This window comes from Mastacembelus armatus, chromosome 16 (genome assembly GCF_900324485.2).
Source record: "Mastacembelus armatus chromosome 16, fMasArm1.2, whole genome shotgun sequence".
In the NCBI taxonomy this organism is placed as follows: domain Eukaryota; kingdom Metazoa; phylum Chordata; class Actinopteri; order Synbranchiformes; family Mastacembelidae; genus Mastacembelus; species Mastacembelus armatus.
In genome coordinates, this window is record NC_046648.1 from 8623867 (window position 1) to 8641201 (window position 17335).

Consider the following 17335-nt stretch of genomic DNA (forward strand, 5'->3'; position numbering starts at 1 on the left):
CACCGGAAGCAAGGTCAAAATAAAAGCTTAATGTTCAACAATTAAGCGGAGTTCCATTGTGTACATAAGTCAAAACCGTATAAAACTAATGGTAACAACAGATGCACTGTATGCCTTGGAGTCAAATTATATTATGTTCATATGTTCAGGAATGTAGTAGGCTTACATTTTTCATTTTCTAGTGACATCTATTATATACGTATCCGCGTAAACAAATCATACACATTATATAGGCTATATCAAACTGCAAATATTTTACAATAATATTAGAAGCAGGCTGAACTATTTATCAGACTGGCAGAAACTGACAAGTGTTTGACTCAATAGGGCGAATAAATTGTGTACAATTTAACAATTGCTTTTCGTTTTGTAGACCAAAAAACGAACTTAGAAAATATCTGACAGCAATAAATAGCTACAACTACACTTTGTCAACACAAGTCGATTAGGGCTTTTATTGTGTAACCGGAAGCTACGTGTGTACCTGCCGGTCGTTTGACGCTCCGGTAAGCTGCTCCCGGTGATGAGGAGCTGGCAGGTCACAGCCGTTTGGATCCTGTGCGTGGGCCCCTGGCGGAGGTTGTTTGGAGAGCGGACTTTGGTCCTTCACAAACAGACACTGTGTGTAGATGCTGGCGTGATTTGAAACACACGATGATGGTGATCTCCCCGTGGGACCGCTGGCACTCCACGAGCTGCTGCCTGTGTTGCCATGTCCGTACAGGAACCATCATCTTGGGCGTCTGGTACATGGTGAGCACCGCCTGTCGGCTGTCACTCCCTGCTTCCGTGCAGACGTCCAGCATCTGAGAGGATTTATGCCGTATGCAGCACTAACATTACGCTGGGGATTGTAATGTACTGCAACAATATTACCACTCAAATCCTTACTTTTAGAAAAGGGTTTTCTGAAAAATTCTTACTAGCAGTTTGTGTACTTTAAGTTACTGAGGTACTTTTAGAGTAAGGCATCTGTAAGTAAAACAGGTCATTCTCAGTTTTAGGTGGGTTTTCCTTCTGTTCTACTTAAAATGGGAACATTTCAGTTTAGAAATAATTCATAATGTGTTTTCAAATGATTGTACTACTTTGGATTGTCTGTTATTAAATCTTACTATGGAAGATGAATGAGTTGCCAGGTCTGTTTACCTGAATAGACAGGAGAGGGTTAACTAAACTAAAAACCACTTGTGGAAAAATCCTCTCTCTGCTCCCTATGAATAAATTAGCAGTGGGCCTCTTCAGGTTGCAGCTTTTGTGCCTATTATATTCACCTGAACAAGGGGGAAAGTACGAGTCATCTGCCTAAAGTCCGAGCCTATATATGTGTGACAATATGTCACTTCCTATCTCTAAGATAAGGGTTAAATGGTCATGTTAGGTTTGTGCAGTCACTGCTTATTAAAATCTAAGGGGCATAAAGAGTTTTCATTCCACAGCTTATTAAGATTACAGATGGAGGTCCATTACGTGTCATGTGACAGGTTTCCAGAGCAGAACGTAAAGGAAAACATTCAGCTTCTGCACTTTTCCATTCTCCTGTTCTACTATCTCCTGCTCATACTCTTGCCTTTATCTGCTCATATGTCCTCTCACCCTAAGCTCATCAATGCCGTGGTCTTACTCATCTTGCTCACGGCGCTCAGTGATCCTGAGCAGTACCACCTGACCAGCGCAGAGTTGGCTAATGACCTGGATGTCATGGATGATGCGAGTAAGTAGCCCAGAAGTCCAGATCCCCAAAGCATGTAGTCTAAACCAGCTTAGCAGACTACCAGAGACACCAGTGGGAATCTAAGAATTTAGTATTTTAATATATTTTCTGAATTTATAGCATGTTATTACATTATGTCAGGTAAACAGCTTGGTTGCACTGTGTGAGAAAACTCCATTGATTCCTGTATTGTTTCTGTTCTGTCTGAGCCCAGCTCTCCTTAAATTGACCATGACAGATGACTTAACGTCTGTCTGCGGTGCGACAGGCTCAACTGGGCTGTCGGCTGGTTAATAGAATGATTTACTGTGTTGTTAGAGGCACCTCAGACATTTGTCTGGACAGTGGTTAGCACTTCTTTTTAACTCAAACCCCCATAGCATTTGTAAAGCCTTTTTAATAACAGATCAGGTGCAGAGTGTGAGTAGAGGTGGGCCACAGCATATGCTGCTGGTGGCCTCTCACTGGGAATGACTGTATTGTCCTAGTTCCAGGGGATTAGGGCGTCCTGTGATCCATTACTGCAGACTGGGCCAGCCTCTGCCACCCCCGCATTAGAAACACACACACACACACACAGAATGGCTTCTGCTGGCAGTAACAAGAGCACTGTGACATTGTTCACTTTGGAGTTAACTCTACCCCCATTACAACCAGTTTGTGAGGGACGTGCGTATCACAGCAGCACAGTCATGAAAATATGTAACGCAAAATACTGCAAATAAAATCATACACAAATGTTAAAGATAAGTTCAGTCTTAAAATATCCATTAAGACATGCAACTTAACATGTTAAAAATACTCAAACCACTGATAAAAAGGCAAAATGTGGCTTAAAGTGGCAGAGGTTCAGCGTTCAACAGTCGAATAACCTCAGGGCAGTTCCTCAGAAAGGAGCTTCTGGGTGAGAATTGCCTCTTAACTGTGTTTAAGGCTGTTCGGTAAAGCTGAACTTTCTAAAGCGAAGACTTTAAGAGGGGAGGGAGCAGCCAATAACTTTAGATGTTTGAACTCCTCTCAAATGCAGCAGACCAGTAAACCTTTTCAGAAACCTTTATGGCTGAGGTGATGGTACTGGACTTAAACATGTTGTGATGAGGACAAACAGAAACGTCACTGCTGTAAGAACATTATTTGCAGTAGCTGTGTTTACAGCCCTGTCAGACCTATCTCTGGAACCGTTTCCACGTTAAACCTGGACCAAAGAGCAACGATCAGATGAGGGAAGTGGGATTGTGTGGCAGCTTCAGCAGATTTGAAAGCCCTGATTTGACGAGGTGAAGTGAGAGTTGCTGCCTTCTTTCTAAACCTCTGTCCCTCCATCTGGTTAGAAAGTAACTTGACAAACATGATGTATTGTTTTTTTGCTACTATTTAATTACTAAATAAATGCAGGGCTGCAGTGGTAAAATAAAACCTACCTTAGCTCAGTTATTCCCTCAGGGGGCTGGCCTTGTAGTCACAATCTCAAAAAAAGAAGTTTGAATCCCGGTTCATATGGTCTTTCGTATAAATTTATTATAGATTATAGATACATTTGTATCTCAGGATTGCAACAATGTTTTGTAACTTAATAATATACTGCATATGTTATGCATTTTAATGGGTGGAAGGATATAGAAGTGTTTATCTGCTAAACTATTTTGCTTGGTTTCCATACTTACGTAACAGAGTGATTAGTTGTGTTACGCTGAGTTGACGTGAGGTCAGGCTGACATGAAATGAATCATGGAATAGAAGTTAAATCCTTGTCTGGTTGACAGATGCAGCATGTCATTTATTTTCTAAACACAATCTGAACATGATGTTGTGAACATTTTCAGAAATGGGATTTGGAATTGAATGCACCTCGACCAAAGTGACCAAAGTGACCTTACTGACTGAAATAGACGGTACGGTTTGTTTGTCTAACTTTGCTTTTCTTGCCGTTTCAGACATGTGCATCGCCTCAGCGATCTCTCTACTGATGATTCTTATATGTGGGATGGCAACATATGGTGCATACAAGGTAAACTAATGATGGATTAGGTTTTTCTGTTCGTACATGCTGCTGATTAAGACTGAATGTCCTGTCAAGTTAGAAATTTGAGAAGCACTGAGTGTTGGGTTTCTGCAACATAAATGGTTTTCCAACTGTTGCTGTTAGAAATCTGCTGCTGTACACACCTACACTACATACTTTTCTGAATTGTTGAAAACACAACCAATCCAAGCACCATCCCCTCCTGTTATTATTTTAAACCCACATGTAATCTCCTTGTGACCCAGTTGAAGTTTGAATTGCGTCCACCCTGTTAAAGAGTTCTGCTCTATTCTCCGCTCTGAGATAAATATATCAGCCTAAAATAAATATCTCTTGTTTCAGCTACGTGCCGCCTGGATCATCCCATTTTTCTGCTACCAGATTTTTGATTTCGCTCTCAACAGTCTGGTCGCTGTCAGCATCGTGGTTTACCCCAACACGGTACAGGACTACTTGCAGCAACTGGTAAGAAACCTCAGTGAAGTCTCTTGACATCTAACTCCTGTGAGTTCACAAAGATTTTTTTTTTTTTGTCAGTCAGTATGTAGTGAGATGTGCCTCTCCTTCAGTCACAAATGAACTGTTTTGCTGTTTCCTGACTGTTGTTTTTCTGCCTCCTGTACAGCCTGAGAACTTCCCCTACAAAGAGGAGATTGCTGCTCTCAGTAATGTATGCCTGGTCTTGGTTGTGCTGCTCTTCATCGGCTGTATTCTTGGCTTCAAGGTTATTTACACTTTTTCTCCTTAGATTGTGCAGCAGTTATAGTTCTTTGCAGACCTGCCAGACTCATTTAACATGCAGTTTAAAGCACCACAGCCTCGAAGCATAGCTGTATATTCTTGCTAATGTGAATGGGGTACTGTATAGTGCAACTACAGAGGATCCATGCCCAGGTTTGTCAGCTAATTGATCTCTGCAGGTTCTTCAGGGGGCAGTTACAGTAGCTGAGCTGTCAGAGCTTTACAGTAGCTCTTTAGCTTGTGTTACTACAGAGCTAAGAGCGCCCACACTGGAGGATGGCTGTAGCAGATGGTGTTGTGTTTGGCCGGGAAGTTCCAGTGGCAGGCTTGAGTGCTGACTGAGTGCCTGATGATTTCTGGATAGCAGATCAGGAACATGATATTTGTTACTCTGAAGCCATGTAGAGTAATCCTCACATCGAACCTGACAAAAAGAGTCTGAATTCAGCAAGCGAGGAAATAGATTATTATGTGTATTCCTCAGTGTAAATGAGAGTTTCTTTGAGTAGGAACGTAGTCTTGGACAAGAACGCCTCTTATGTACTATAAGACCTGATGTGCATGTTCTCATGGTGTATTCTGCAACTTTCTGTATGCAAAAAAGTCATTGTAGAAATGAATTCCCAGGGAAGTAGGTGACCTGTTTATGTTTTGAAACACCTGGGTGCAATTTCTTTTTATAAGAATGTTTTCTTGAAACTGCCATAGTGCAGGAGCTTTGTTTAAAACCTATTGTTTTTAGATATAGAATTCAAATACTGTAAATACCAGCCATATGTTGCATGAAGACAAATATATTGAGACAGAGGTATTGGATAATTCATTCATTAACATTAAATAACACCGATTGTTACTGATAGATGACACTGGATATTCTGTATTATGCACTTCAGGCATGTGATGTTTGTTTGTGTTCTCTTTCCTCTTGACATCAGGCCTACCTTATAGCATGTGTGTGGAACTGCTACAGATATGTGACTGGCCAAGGCACTTCTGAAATCCTGCTCTATGTTACGACCAATGACACCACAGTAAGTCACTTCCGATGATCTTTACTGCGCTGTGGCCTGTAGTTTTGACAAATCCAGTGAAAAGACTGAAAATCAGCAACATGACTCAACAGTAAATCTTTGAATAATTCTCACACATTACTTTTATTTCAATAGGCTCAGTAAATTATTACCTGCTTTTGAAAAGTTTGTTCAAACAGTAATGCGTTTTGTCAGGGACTATTTTCTTTCCCCTAACCCCATACACATCCCCACCCAGAACCACCTGCCCAGTACAACACACAGTCTGTTCTGCTGGTCAGTGGTAATAAGGAAGAGGAAAGTTTGTTTTTTTTTAAAATTATTTTTACTACTATTTACTATTTTTTACTATTTTTACTATCCTAACCTTACTGTGTGAGTCAAAGAATCCAACGGGTGACATGCACATTGTGCTGAGTCTATGCTCAGCTTAGCTCTTCAGCTGTTTTCTGAGAAGTGGCACCACAGTTAAACAAACCTGGTCAAAAAATAGATTTCTTTTATTGTATTTTCTCAGCCAGACCACCTGTGTGAACACTGATCACATTTTCCACTGAGCTGTTGCTTACATCTTTGTGCCGAGATCAACAGTCGTCAGAGTGCAAACACAAAGCTGTGTAGGTTTCCTATGCTCAGCCCAGTTGGAATCTGTAAAGCCATCATGCTGAAGAGAGGAAGGAAGTATAAAGTTAGGCTGTTGAAGCAGCTCTTTCTACAATATGGTAGCACAGATGGATGAACAGATCTGGAAGGGAAGGATGAGGCTCCATGCTGGCAAAGCCATTACAATGGTGTCTGGAGCCCAGCTGCAGTAGTACAGTAAGTGAGCAGCTGTATCTGGCGGTACTGTCTGGGTCCTGTTGCCCAGATTTGGTCCTGTGACTGCTGCTGTTTTAACAGCAGGGAGAAGAAAAATTGAATTGAAAAAATACTAATGACTTTGTTTTGACTCTCACAAAATGCAGTTAAGCTGTGAGAACGTTTACGTCTTCAGCATAAGGAGCTGTTAATAACTGGCTCCATTCAGATTGATATTTGACCCTGTATATCTTGGGCTTCAGGGGTATTTTTGAGAAACCTATTTTTTTGTGTTTAGGGTTTATACAGACCCCAAAAACCTCCACACGTTCTGATGCATGTAAACCCTGAACTATAAAGAAAGAAACAGGAGGCCACTCTCTAACTCACTAACATCATTAGTGAAAAATGCCTGTTTTATTTCCCAATGTTAGCCTCACCTACATAGTGTAAACAGTGTAACCAGACACATTTGATTAGAGCTCCAGCGGAGGCATTAAAAGTTGTTGATTATTTGATGTCAATGTCCTTCATAAAAGATCCACATGGCTTAGTTAAGTGTGTGTCAATGGCTGCCCCATGGTTCATTGTTCAAAACCATGGGAGACACAGATGACCATGGTGTTGCTGTAACCCCTGTGTTAAAACCTCTGGGCGTTGAGTCCCAGCTAACACGCTGAGACTCCACACATCAGCTTTAATTCTCTGTTAACGCTGAGAAAGAGCAGAGATTCACACATGTTGGAAGGAAATGTTTGTAGACACGTGAACAGGTCAGTTTTTCACTGACACATTTCTGCTTTTGGGAGTGTAAACCTGTGGGGAAATATCAAAGATCTTTTATAATATCCTGTCAGTTTATCAGTGTGGTTTTCCTCACAGTGAGACCTTTCTGGATCTGCACAGAACAGAACACTGAGCAGAAACATCTGGACAGAACAATCAGACTGATGCACGTGATGCAGTTTTTCTTTTTTAATAAATTTGCAAAAATTTCTACATTTCTGTTTTTTTCTGTCAAGATGGGGTGCTGAGTGTACATTAATGAGAAATAAAATGAACTTTTTTGATTTTGGCAAATGGCTGCAATAACACAAAGAGTGAAAAATTTAAAGGGGTCTGAATACTTTCCGTACCCACTGTATCGCTGATGGATTGTCATGACATATTGTCCAGTCATTCCTAATGATCCATTGACATTTTCCATGACTGATATTGACAATTCTTCAACTACTATTGGAGCGCCATCATCAGATCAAAATACATGATCTGTCTTTCTTCATTTACATATCATATTTGGTTCAAGCCTGCAGTTTAGCCTGTTTATTAAGAATTCAAATGTGGCTTTGTGCCATTTCTTTGCTCTGTGCTTTCAGATATTTCACTTAATCCAAAATCCTGTTTTTGGAATTTAATTCTTTTGTTTGGAATTGAATCAAGGCTGGTTGTAATATTATGCAACTTTAGCAAAAAACATGCCCAGACATTCCCAGTACTATCGTTATATTGCACTATGATTTGGATGCTTTTGATTTTGAATGCTACCTGCTCATTTGCAAAATGTAATGAAAGACTCACACCAAGGAAAAACAGTTTTTTTTCTCTTCTTTCTTCTTTATCTCCAGGTGCTGCTACCACCATATGACGACAGCGTCGGTGTCCCGCCAAAGCAGGCTCCTCCATCCTACACCACCGCTACAGCATGAAAACATTCCCAGGAAGCTGCTGTTAATAAAACCCCAGTAAAATGTATGCTCCACATTGCCTCTCCAGTGTGATGTAATATGATGGGTGTTGTAACTTCACACAGTACACTCACATATGTACTGCCACATTGCCACATACAAAGTCATCTCACACACACACACACACACACACACACACACACACGCACACACTACTACTGCCACAGTGACCTCTCACCTCTTCCTGTTATTCATTGGTGAACTCATATTCTTCCTTTACCCAAGTATCCTTTCTGTCTCCATTACTATAAATTCAGAGACATTGTGAGGTTTAATGTATTAGAATCTGAGTGAAGAAACATAAGAAAGTATTAGAAAGTTATATAGATATATATTTTTATGAACTCTATTTATGCTCTGTGTATTTGTGACTTGTGACTTTGTTATACATATTTAACAAATTTATTTAAGAGTCAACGCATGTTTGCTGTTTGTCGTGTCGGTGCTCGTGGTCAGGGCTGGATCACGATCATTCATGATGTTCTCTCTGATGGAGCACGTTTATAGACTCGTGTCACCTTGACTGGAGGTTTTTCCAAAGGAATCCATCTGCCTGTATTCTGACATGATCCACGAGCAATCGAGTGTAAAACACATCACATGGTTTTACTCTTCTACTCGACTGCAGGTAGAACTGTGTCTTGTGTTATAAAAATCAGGAGTATTATGGTTGTGCTGGCTGAACGTGACTGTGTGTTTCTACTGATGATTCATGTATTGGGCTGCTATTTACCTGTTTTGACAGCAGAGTAATCGCACTGATCTGGAATCAGTTTGCTCTTTGAAGTCGCGAGATGATTTGCTTGAGTGAACCTGGTACAACAACTCTAGATTGGGCCTCTACATTTAGGGCTTCAGTAAAGACCCTTTTTGTGGTTTTTCAATTAAGCCAGTTGGATCTTCCGGTCTGTGTGCATGAGTTTGTTCTGCCAGATACTCACTGGATACCAAATCTTCTGCAAGGATGCAAAAGTCAAACTTGAGGTCTGCTGCTGTACGAAAAATGAAGATGTAACATTTATTTGTCCATTAAAATTGATTTTTCACTGTATGAGCTAAATCTGGTACAGTATATTATTCAAATATGCTTCACACCACTCATTATCAATGAATTATTTAGTGAAAGGTATTTCTGATGTGGCCCTGTGATGGACTGGTGACCTGTCCAGGGTGTACCCCTGCTTTTCACCCAAAGAGAGCTGGGATAGGCTCCAGCAGATCCCTGTGAGCCTAAATAGGAATAACTGTGTATAGATAATAGATAAAGCCCCTAGACAGTATTTGAATAATCAGACATGTATAAACGTGTTGATTATGGTAGGCAGGTATCCACAGAGTGTTGGTATTATGACTATACTTAACTCAGTCTTTCCATAAACTGTGGCTGCAGGGCTTCTTAACTGGGGGGTGTAGAGAGTTTATTGAAACACCTCTTGTAAAATTACATCTCTTTCACTGTGGCTATGACCTAGTATTCTGCAGAAACTGCAGGTTAATCCCCACACCAGAGTTTTATAGCATTTCATTATTATAATAATTCTCTTAATTCTCTTTTATGAATGACTCACTATAGATATAAGTGAATACAACACAAGTGAAGATTCTGAACTTTCAAAGGTTATTGAAGCCTTTTCAAAATATAGAAAACAAAACAAAACAAAACTGAAATTAAGTAAACTCCTAATTATTTAATGTAAGAACAAATTCTGAAACCAGATTCTGTTTAGAAATGTTTAAGTATATTCTAAGGTTAGAAATTAAAAAGGTTCAATCCCAGCTGCCTCTTATTAAAACATTTTCTGAATACAAATGAAATTCACAGAGATCCTGTTATATCAACAGACTGAGCTGAACAAGAGGCGTCCCCTTGGTTGGAGTCTGAGGGGGAGTAAATGGAGCAACAGAGAGTGGATGGAGTAAGAGGCAGTGCAATGACAGAGCCTGCACAGATGTAAAAAAGACAGGAGTGGGATACGTTCATATTTACAGTCAGAAACTACCAGATTAACAGATTTTGAGAGACTGCAGCAGAAACTGAGACATCAGTTTTGATAAACAAGGTAAGTAACTTGATTTATTTTCTCATTAGAATGTGTCTGATTACTTGCTGCAGAGTTTACTTGCATATTTACAATATTGTCTGTAGAAGAATTGTTTTTCTTGCGCTTTTTAGAAAACACGGTAAAGAGTGGACCCACGAGTCATCTGTTTGTATTTACCTAAGATTAGGGACCAGCCTGGTCACATGCACCCTGCGTCACAGGCATCATGAAAAGCCATCAAAACAGAAACCTTGGGTCCCATAAAACACTTAGGTACAAGCTGTTTTTGTATTTCATAGTAAACACACCACATTGGAATGTGAGAGGGGTTCCTCTGTGATAGAACCCAATCATTCAGTCAAACTCTTGATAACAATAATCATTATCAATGATTATTCATATTTACTTTAAAGAAGCTGATCAATACCACATCGTTCTCTTTTTGAATGTTGGTTTGTTTATTATTTTGTATAATCTGGAGCCTCCCATTTGCTGTTTTGTGCTTGTGTGTTGCAGCTGATTGCATTAAACTGTAAGAGGGTTTTAATCGCTTCTTGTTTTTGTACTTTCATATATCTCTACAGTTGCACGCCGCAGTAGTATCCTGTCACTATGAGGCCCCTGGCCCTCGGGCTCTTCTGCCTGCTGTGCTGTAATGCAGTTCGGCTGGACAGACGTCGTCCCAGACCCATCACAGCCAGGAGACAAAATGACACTACTGTCAAACCCAGAGCAGGGAGTAAGTGATCAGTCACTGAACAGAATGTGGGTTTTGTCAGCTGTACTTTAATTTTTGTTATGTCAAACATAAGTTTACACCTGAACCTAATTCCCTGATCACAAAATACCTCTGTGTTGTTGATCACAGAGAACCCTTGCAAAGCCATCCCTCTGGATTTCGTCTTTGTCATCGACAGCTCCAGGAGTATCCGCCCCCATGACTATAAGAAGGTCAAGACCTTTATCGTCAACCTGCTTCAGTTCCTCAAGGTTGGTCCTGATGCTACGCGGGTTGGCCTGCTTCAGTATGGCAGTGTGGTCCAGCCCGAGTTCTCCCTCAAAACTTACACCAGTAATGCTGAAGTGGAACAGGCAGTCAGGAACATGGAGCACCTCGCCACAGGGACCATGACTGGCCTGGCCATCCAGTACACCATGGAAACCGCCTTTACTGAAGAAGAGGGAGCACGACCAGCAAACCTGCACATCCCACGAATTGCTATGATTGTGACTGATGGGAGGCCTCAGGACACAGTGGAGGAGATTGCAGCTCAGGCAAGACAGGCCGGCATTCAGATCTTTGCTATTGGAGTGGGCCGAGTAGATATGGATGTTCTGAAGGCCATAGGGAGTGAGCCACACTCTGAGCATGTGCACCTGGTGGCCAACTTTAGCCAGATAGAAAGTCTCATCTCTGTGTTCCAGTCCAAACTGTGTGGAGGTGATAAATCTTATCTACTTTTCATTGTCTCTCTTTGTGGTGTTGCAATCTGTTTGAGTCTGTGTGTGTCCCTGCATGCGTTAGGTTCAGATATGTGTGAGATTGTGGACCATCAGTGCCAGCACGTCTGTGTGAGCAGCCCTGCCTCATACAGGTGCAAGTGCAGGAAAGGCTTCACCCTCAACCCTGATGGCAAGACATGCAAAGGTGAAGGAACTCTCTTTTTCCAATCTGTGGTTTTAAAAAAAACAATTAAAGGTAAGAAATCCACATTTAATGACTTAAAGTGCATCCATCTAGTGGACAAAACTCTAAACGAATGCTAATATTGCTGTGTAATAGCTGGGTGTTTTTGTTTGCCAACAATTTAGCCACATCAACTTTACATGATAAATAATAGTTTGTCAGTTTGTCCTTGTTTCGACTGGTCACAGGGCTCTCTCTTTCTCTCCATGTTGTCTCTCTGTATGAGGCATTGTGTGTGGCGGTGGGTCACAGCTATGAACACTTCTTACCCAACTTGCCTCATGTGTATGAGTGTCACTGCTGGCACAATATGCATACAAATTTTTTTTTAAAGTTTTATGCAGCGTAGCATGGTGGTTAGCACTGTTGCCTCACAGCAGGAAGGTTCCTGGTTCAAAACCCAGCAGGGCCCTTTCTGTGTGGAGTTTGCATGTTCTCCCTGTGCTTGTGTGGGTTTTCTCCAGGTACTCTGGTTTCATCCCACAGTCCAAAAACATGTATGTCAGGTTGATTGGTGACTCTAAATTGCCCATAGTAGTGAGTGTGAGTGTGTGAGGTTGTCTCTATGTGGCCCTGTGATGGACTGGTGACCTGTCCAGGGTGGACCACTGCCTTTCACCCAAAGAGAGCTGGGATAGGCTCCAGCAGATCCCTGTAACCCTAAATAGGAATAAGCGGTATAGAGGGATGGATGGATGGATGTTTTTATGCAGCATGTGTGTTTGATGGCCCTCCAATCCAAATCAGAGCCAGCAGTCCTCCTACCAGAGATCTTCCTCCACCCACTGTTGGTAAATGGCCCTTTTGCTCTTCTGGTGGATTTTAAGAGAAATGAAGTGGGGGAGGATTTCCTGGAGAAAGTGTGTTTCTGCAATCATCAGAGCAGCTGGGGAAGTGCGTCATAGCATCATCAAATCAAAACAAGAACAACCATGTGACCTTTCCTATCCTGAGTTCACAGATCTGTAACTTTACTTTTTAACTTGACTTGCATTCCTATTTTGAGGAAAATTATTATAGATATATTCTGTACTGCAGTAGCTATATATATGTTGACCTTATTCATAAAACAACAGTTCAAACACTAGTAAGAGATTTTGGTTTAATTGCAGCTTGATCACACACTTGCATACAATTTCAGTTATGAACTACTGATAATAGAGGAATGCTAAATTAGCTGAAGTCTGGCCACATTAAGATGCCACAGATATTGAGTAGAATAGTGCTAATAAAGCTTTTTTTTGTATTTCATCTGATGTTACCCAGAGATTGATCACTGTGTTGATGGCACCCACGGGTGTGAACAGGAGTTTATGAACACTGCAGACTCTTGTGTGTGTAAATGCAGAAGAGGCTACACACTGAAACCCGATGGGAAAACATGCAAGAGTAAGTGTCACATGCTTTTTTTTCCTACATGTTATTATTTTCAGAGAGATGTGTTTATGTGTTGTTAATTTACAACATGTGTAGTGCTGTATACATTCATATGTGCTGTTGTCATTTTACATACAGGACTTTGACAGTTTGTTTCCAAAGTGGAGCATCAATGCAACTATACTGTTATCAAGTGTAAACAAGGAAACCTGATTAACTGATGACTCTTGGAAAGACGTATTTCGGGCGTTTCGCGGTCTCAAGAATTTTTAGAAGTTAGATTTTTGTGGCCACTGACACATGGAATAATAGGAACCATTACAAGAAGCCTGGAGCAGTTCATCCTCTGGAACATGTGATCAGTAATTTTTCTGTCCATGACACTTTGAATCTAAAGATGAAAATCTTGGTCAGGGTAGCTCAACAGCAAATAATTCCTCCTTAATGTGACCTGTCCTAAATATACTGACAGAAGTTCAAGAAATTCTGGTCTGAAGGAATCAGCACTATCAGTAGGTTTCATCCTCTGGGGATCATGAATGTACTTGGTAAATGCCTATAATCTTTTAGGTAGATTTTATATATGTAATTTTGCCCTGATGGTACAGTTTGGCAGCAGTAAAGAGTTATTTTTATTTCCTCAGTAACGACTCCTTGATCTGTCTGGTTCCCATAGAGACAGACCACTGTGCAGATGGGAAACACGGCTGTGAGCAGGACTTTATGAGCACGGAAGATTCATGTGTGTGTAAATGCAGAGAAGGATACACACTCCGACCCGATGGCAAAACATGTCAGAGTGAGTCTGAGCATATTTATTCTAAACTGAGCTTAAACACTATGACTTGGATGTTCAACTGCAGTATCATGGGATGCTACAGTAGAGTACAATCGCCTCACTTTGTGAAAAAGACTTTAGCTTTGATCAAACTGTTAATGATATAAAAAGACAGAGATGATATTTGTGTGAGACGACATGAACAAAAGTCAGAGAATAATCAGTATGATGAGCATGTTGACAAATGTTTCTGTTCTCTCTCCATTCTGGTATTTGCATGTTATGTAATTTTAAGGGAATTTTTGGACCAGTTGGCCGGTCACTCTTAATCCCAGTTCTTATAAAAACAGTTTCCCCCTCCCTCCAGATTAGGGGAATATGCTGAACATTTTGATCTTTCATATTTCTAACTCTGTTATGCATATTTGTGGCCTTTATTTGTGAAAAAAAAAAACATCACTTGGTTAATAATACTGATGACTACAAGAGAGAATACTAACCCTGGTCTCTCTATAATGAAACTTCCAGGTCGGGATCTGTGTCAGACAGTGGACCATGGCTGTGAACACCTGTGTGTCAGCACCACTGACTCCTACATCTGCAGGTGTTTTGAAGGATTTATGCTGGCTGAAGATGGGCAGAGCTGCAGAAGTATGATCTTAAACTTATTTGTAATAGATGTTTGCCTTGATTCACTTACATAATAATGCACAATAAATATTTTTATGTCCATGTTTCTGACAGAAGCAGAATGTGGTGATGGAGTCATGGATCTTTTTTTTGTGATTGATGGCTCTAAGAGTCTAGGTCCTGCCAACTTTGAGCTGGTCAAACAGTTTGTAAACGGCATTGTGGACTCACTGGATATTTCCCAGATAGGCACACATGTTGGCCTTCTTCAGTACTCCACCAAGGTTCGCACGGAGTTCACCCTGGGCCAGTACACCACAGCTCAGGACATCAAACAGGCTGTGTCCCGGATACAGTACATGGGGAAGGGTTCTATGACTGGCTCAGCCTTACGCCACATGTTTGAATCCAGCTTTTCAGCCAATGAAGGTGCCAGGCATAACATCCCACATGTCAGCATTGTGTTCACTGATGGAAGATCACAGGACGATGTTTCTGAGTGGGCAAATAAAGCAAAGAGCTCTGGTACATTTATATTTACATTAGCAGGTTACATGATCTTCAATGCCCTTCATATTGCAGCTTGACAATTTGTTGTATTACAGATTTTAAATAAATAAATTTCATTCAAATGGTAGTTTCCTCTACTTACCCTGTTTTCTTTTAGGAGTCACAATTTATGCCGTGGGAGTTGGCAAAGCCATTGAACAAGAGCTGAGAGAAATAGCCTCTGAGCCCAAGGAGAAGCATGTCTATTATGCTGAGAATTTTGAAAACATGGGAGAAATTTCAAAGAAGCTCAAGTCCAGCATGTGTAGAGGTAAACCACACGTCTGCATTACAAACAAGCAGTGTTTCAAACAAGAAGTGCCAACAAAATGTGTTAAAGTTCCCTAAGTTAAAGTCTAGAATTATGTTAATTTTAAATGTGTTATGTTAACTATGCTAATATTGAATATAAATACATATAGTAGATAAAGATGATAACAGTATTTAGAGGTATTTCCTTTCACTGCTCTGTGCTGTTTCATGTAAAGGTCACAGGAAAGGTTTAAAAACGCAGGCTGAGAGAAAGGGTCGGGGAATTCAGGTAAGGAAAAACACAGATCCAAGGATCTCATTTATTCTTTCCCTACAGACAAAGCGTCTGATGAAAGTATGTGCCAGTGTGAGAACGTCATAATGTTTCAAAACCAGGTCACTGAGAAGCTGAAGAGCCTGGTGCAGAATAATATCCTTTTCTGAACACCTTTTGACTCCACAGTTACCAATCCTGTGCATGACTTACAGCCAATACTGTGTCTACTAAAAAAACAAACATCTAAAATAGGTTAGCATGGGTGAAACACTGTACAATGTGTCTTTTGACACCAAGCAAGGCAATTTAAGGATTTTATTATAATATTAAAATTTATTTTTTCGCTACTGATGAATTTGTAAAAGGTTTAGTGACATGGACTCCAAGTGGGCAAAGGGTTAAATAGGAATAAGCAGATATAGATAATGGATGGATAGATGGATGCACAGAATATATTATTCATAAATATATTGTCATTACTGTGCAAACATTGGAAAATACTGGAAAACAGTTGCATTTTCTTAGAATGAGCCTTATAAATATACATAGGGAGCAGGTCTCCTATCATGAAGGCGGCCATGTTGAACCACCATGTTTCTACAGTAGCCAAGAAGGGACAAATAAAACACTGGCTCTAGACAGGGAATCTCATTTTGTTTTAAAGCTGACAGCCAGCGTAACCCTCACTTATGCCTGGAAAAGGGGTTTGGGAGGAGCATGAATTCTGCTCTCTCACTACAACATACCACTAAATCTTTATTTAACATATTGCACCTCTAAATATAATGCAGCAAAATATAGAATATTTGCTTCTAAAATGTGGTAAAGTATCAGAAAAAATAAATAAAAGGCAAAATATAAGGAGCTCAAATTTGTACTTAAGTGCAGCATTTCAGTAAATATAGTTATATCCTCATGATAGAAAAATCTCAAAGAAATAAAGAAATAAATTTAATAGACATTAGTATAATGTATGAAACTGACAACTAACTACTACAAGCATCAGCTACTGACAAAATTAAGGTTAGTGATTGAATGAATATATAAAAATTAACTTCTGTTAATCCGGTCACAGCAGGCCTCATTTTAGACCCCAAATTCACCTAAAAATAAATGGTCGACCTCTGCACCTAACTGGAATGGGACTGGGGCTTTACACATTTATACATATTTTGTCTCATCTCACATTCTTTGAAGAAAGGTTCTTTTCTGGTTCAGGAAATAACTGTTTTCCAAGTTTTTAAGAAAAAATAGCTCAGGCCCATGCCAAAAACACTTCCCAACTTGGTAAATTGTGTTTTTGCCATTTGGATGTGCATCATTCCTTAACATGTCTACTTGAAGCCATGTCAAAGAAGCTGGAGACACTCGAGAATCAGCTTGTGTTCAAATGAAAGGCAGAGACTTGTCCATCCTTCCTCTAACCTGCAGCAAACCACGTGTAGATTCCATTCAAGAAGCTGCACTGAGACATATTCTTTCTACTGGAGCTATTTATATGCTTTTGTATTCAACATCATCAAAATGTATCTGTAATGGCCTGTGTTATGTAATGCCAGTTCAAATAAATAACTCTATGGTAAACTGCCATTCACTTTGTGACAGTCTCTACAGTGAATTTTCAAACTAGTTTCAGGTCTTTTTGAACTTATTGTCGCAAAGGGTACGGAGCTTAATAAAGGTTTTGCAGT

General features: G+C 40.3%; 2 protein-coding genes across 2 annotated transcripts; both read left to right on the plus strand.

Moving 5' to 3' along the window:
* The first annotated feature begins 579 nt into the window (after window positions 1–579).
* Window positions 580–8059, plus strand: LOC113122499 (lysosomal-associated transmembrane protein 4B). The gene is made up of 7 exons (XM_026293898.2): window positions 580–753; window positions 1603–1714; window positions 3649–3722; window positions 4080–4202; window positions 4363–4461; window positions 5414–5509; window positions 7933–8059. Exons 1-7 carry the CDS (start codon window positions 655–657, stop codon window positions 8011–8013), a joined length of 684 nt encoding a protein of 227 aa, XP_026149683.1. The 5' UTR covers window positions 580–654; the 3' UTR covers window positions 8014–8059.
* A 1922-nt stretch (window positions 8060–9981) lies between these two features.
* LOC113122360 (matrilin-2) lies at window positions 9982–17153 on the plus strand. The gene is made up of 11 exons (XM_026293658.1): window positions 9982–10112; window positions 10679–10833; window positions 10963–11535; window positions 11620–11742; window positions 13048–13170; window positions 13835–13957; window positions 14465–14587; window positions 14681–15091; window positions 15234–15386; window positions 15705–15797; window positions 16983–17153. Exons 2-11 carry the CDS (start codon window positions 10707–10709, stop codon window positions 17036–17038), a joined length of 1905 nt encoding a protein of 634 aa, XP_026149443.1. The 5' UTR covers window positions 9982–10112; window positions 10679–10706; the 3' UTR covers window positions 17039–17153.
* The last annotated feature ends 182 nt before the right edge of the window (window positions 17154–17335 follow it).

Coding starts and splice junctions, on each gene's coding strand:
- LOC113122499 (XM_026293898.2), top strand. CDS start 655: ATGATGGTGATCTCCCCGTGGGACCGCTGGCACTCCACGAGCTGCTGC. Junction 754..1,602: donor TCTTGGGCGTCTGGTACATG/GTGAGCACCGCC, acceptor TCTCACCCTAAG/CTCATCAATGCCGTGGTCTT. Junction 1,715..3,648: donor GGATGTCATGGATGATGCGA/GTAAGTAGCCCA, acceptor TTGCCGTTTCAG/ACATGTGCATCGCCTCAGCG.
- LOC113122360 (XM_026293658.1), top strand. CDS start 10,707: ATGAGGCCCCTGGCCCTCGGGCTCTTCTGCCTGCTGTGCTGTAATGCA. Junction 13,958..14,464: donor CGATGGCAAAACATGTCAGA/GTGAGTCTGAGC, acceptor TGAAACTTCCAG/GTCGGGATCTGTGTCAGACA. Junction 15,798..16,982: donor GAAGAGCCTGGTGCAGAATA/ATATCCTTTTCT, acceptor TAACATGTCTAC/TTGAAGCCATGTCAAAGAAG.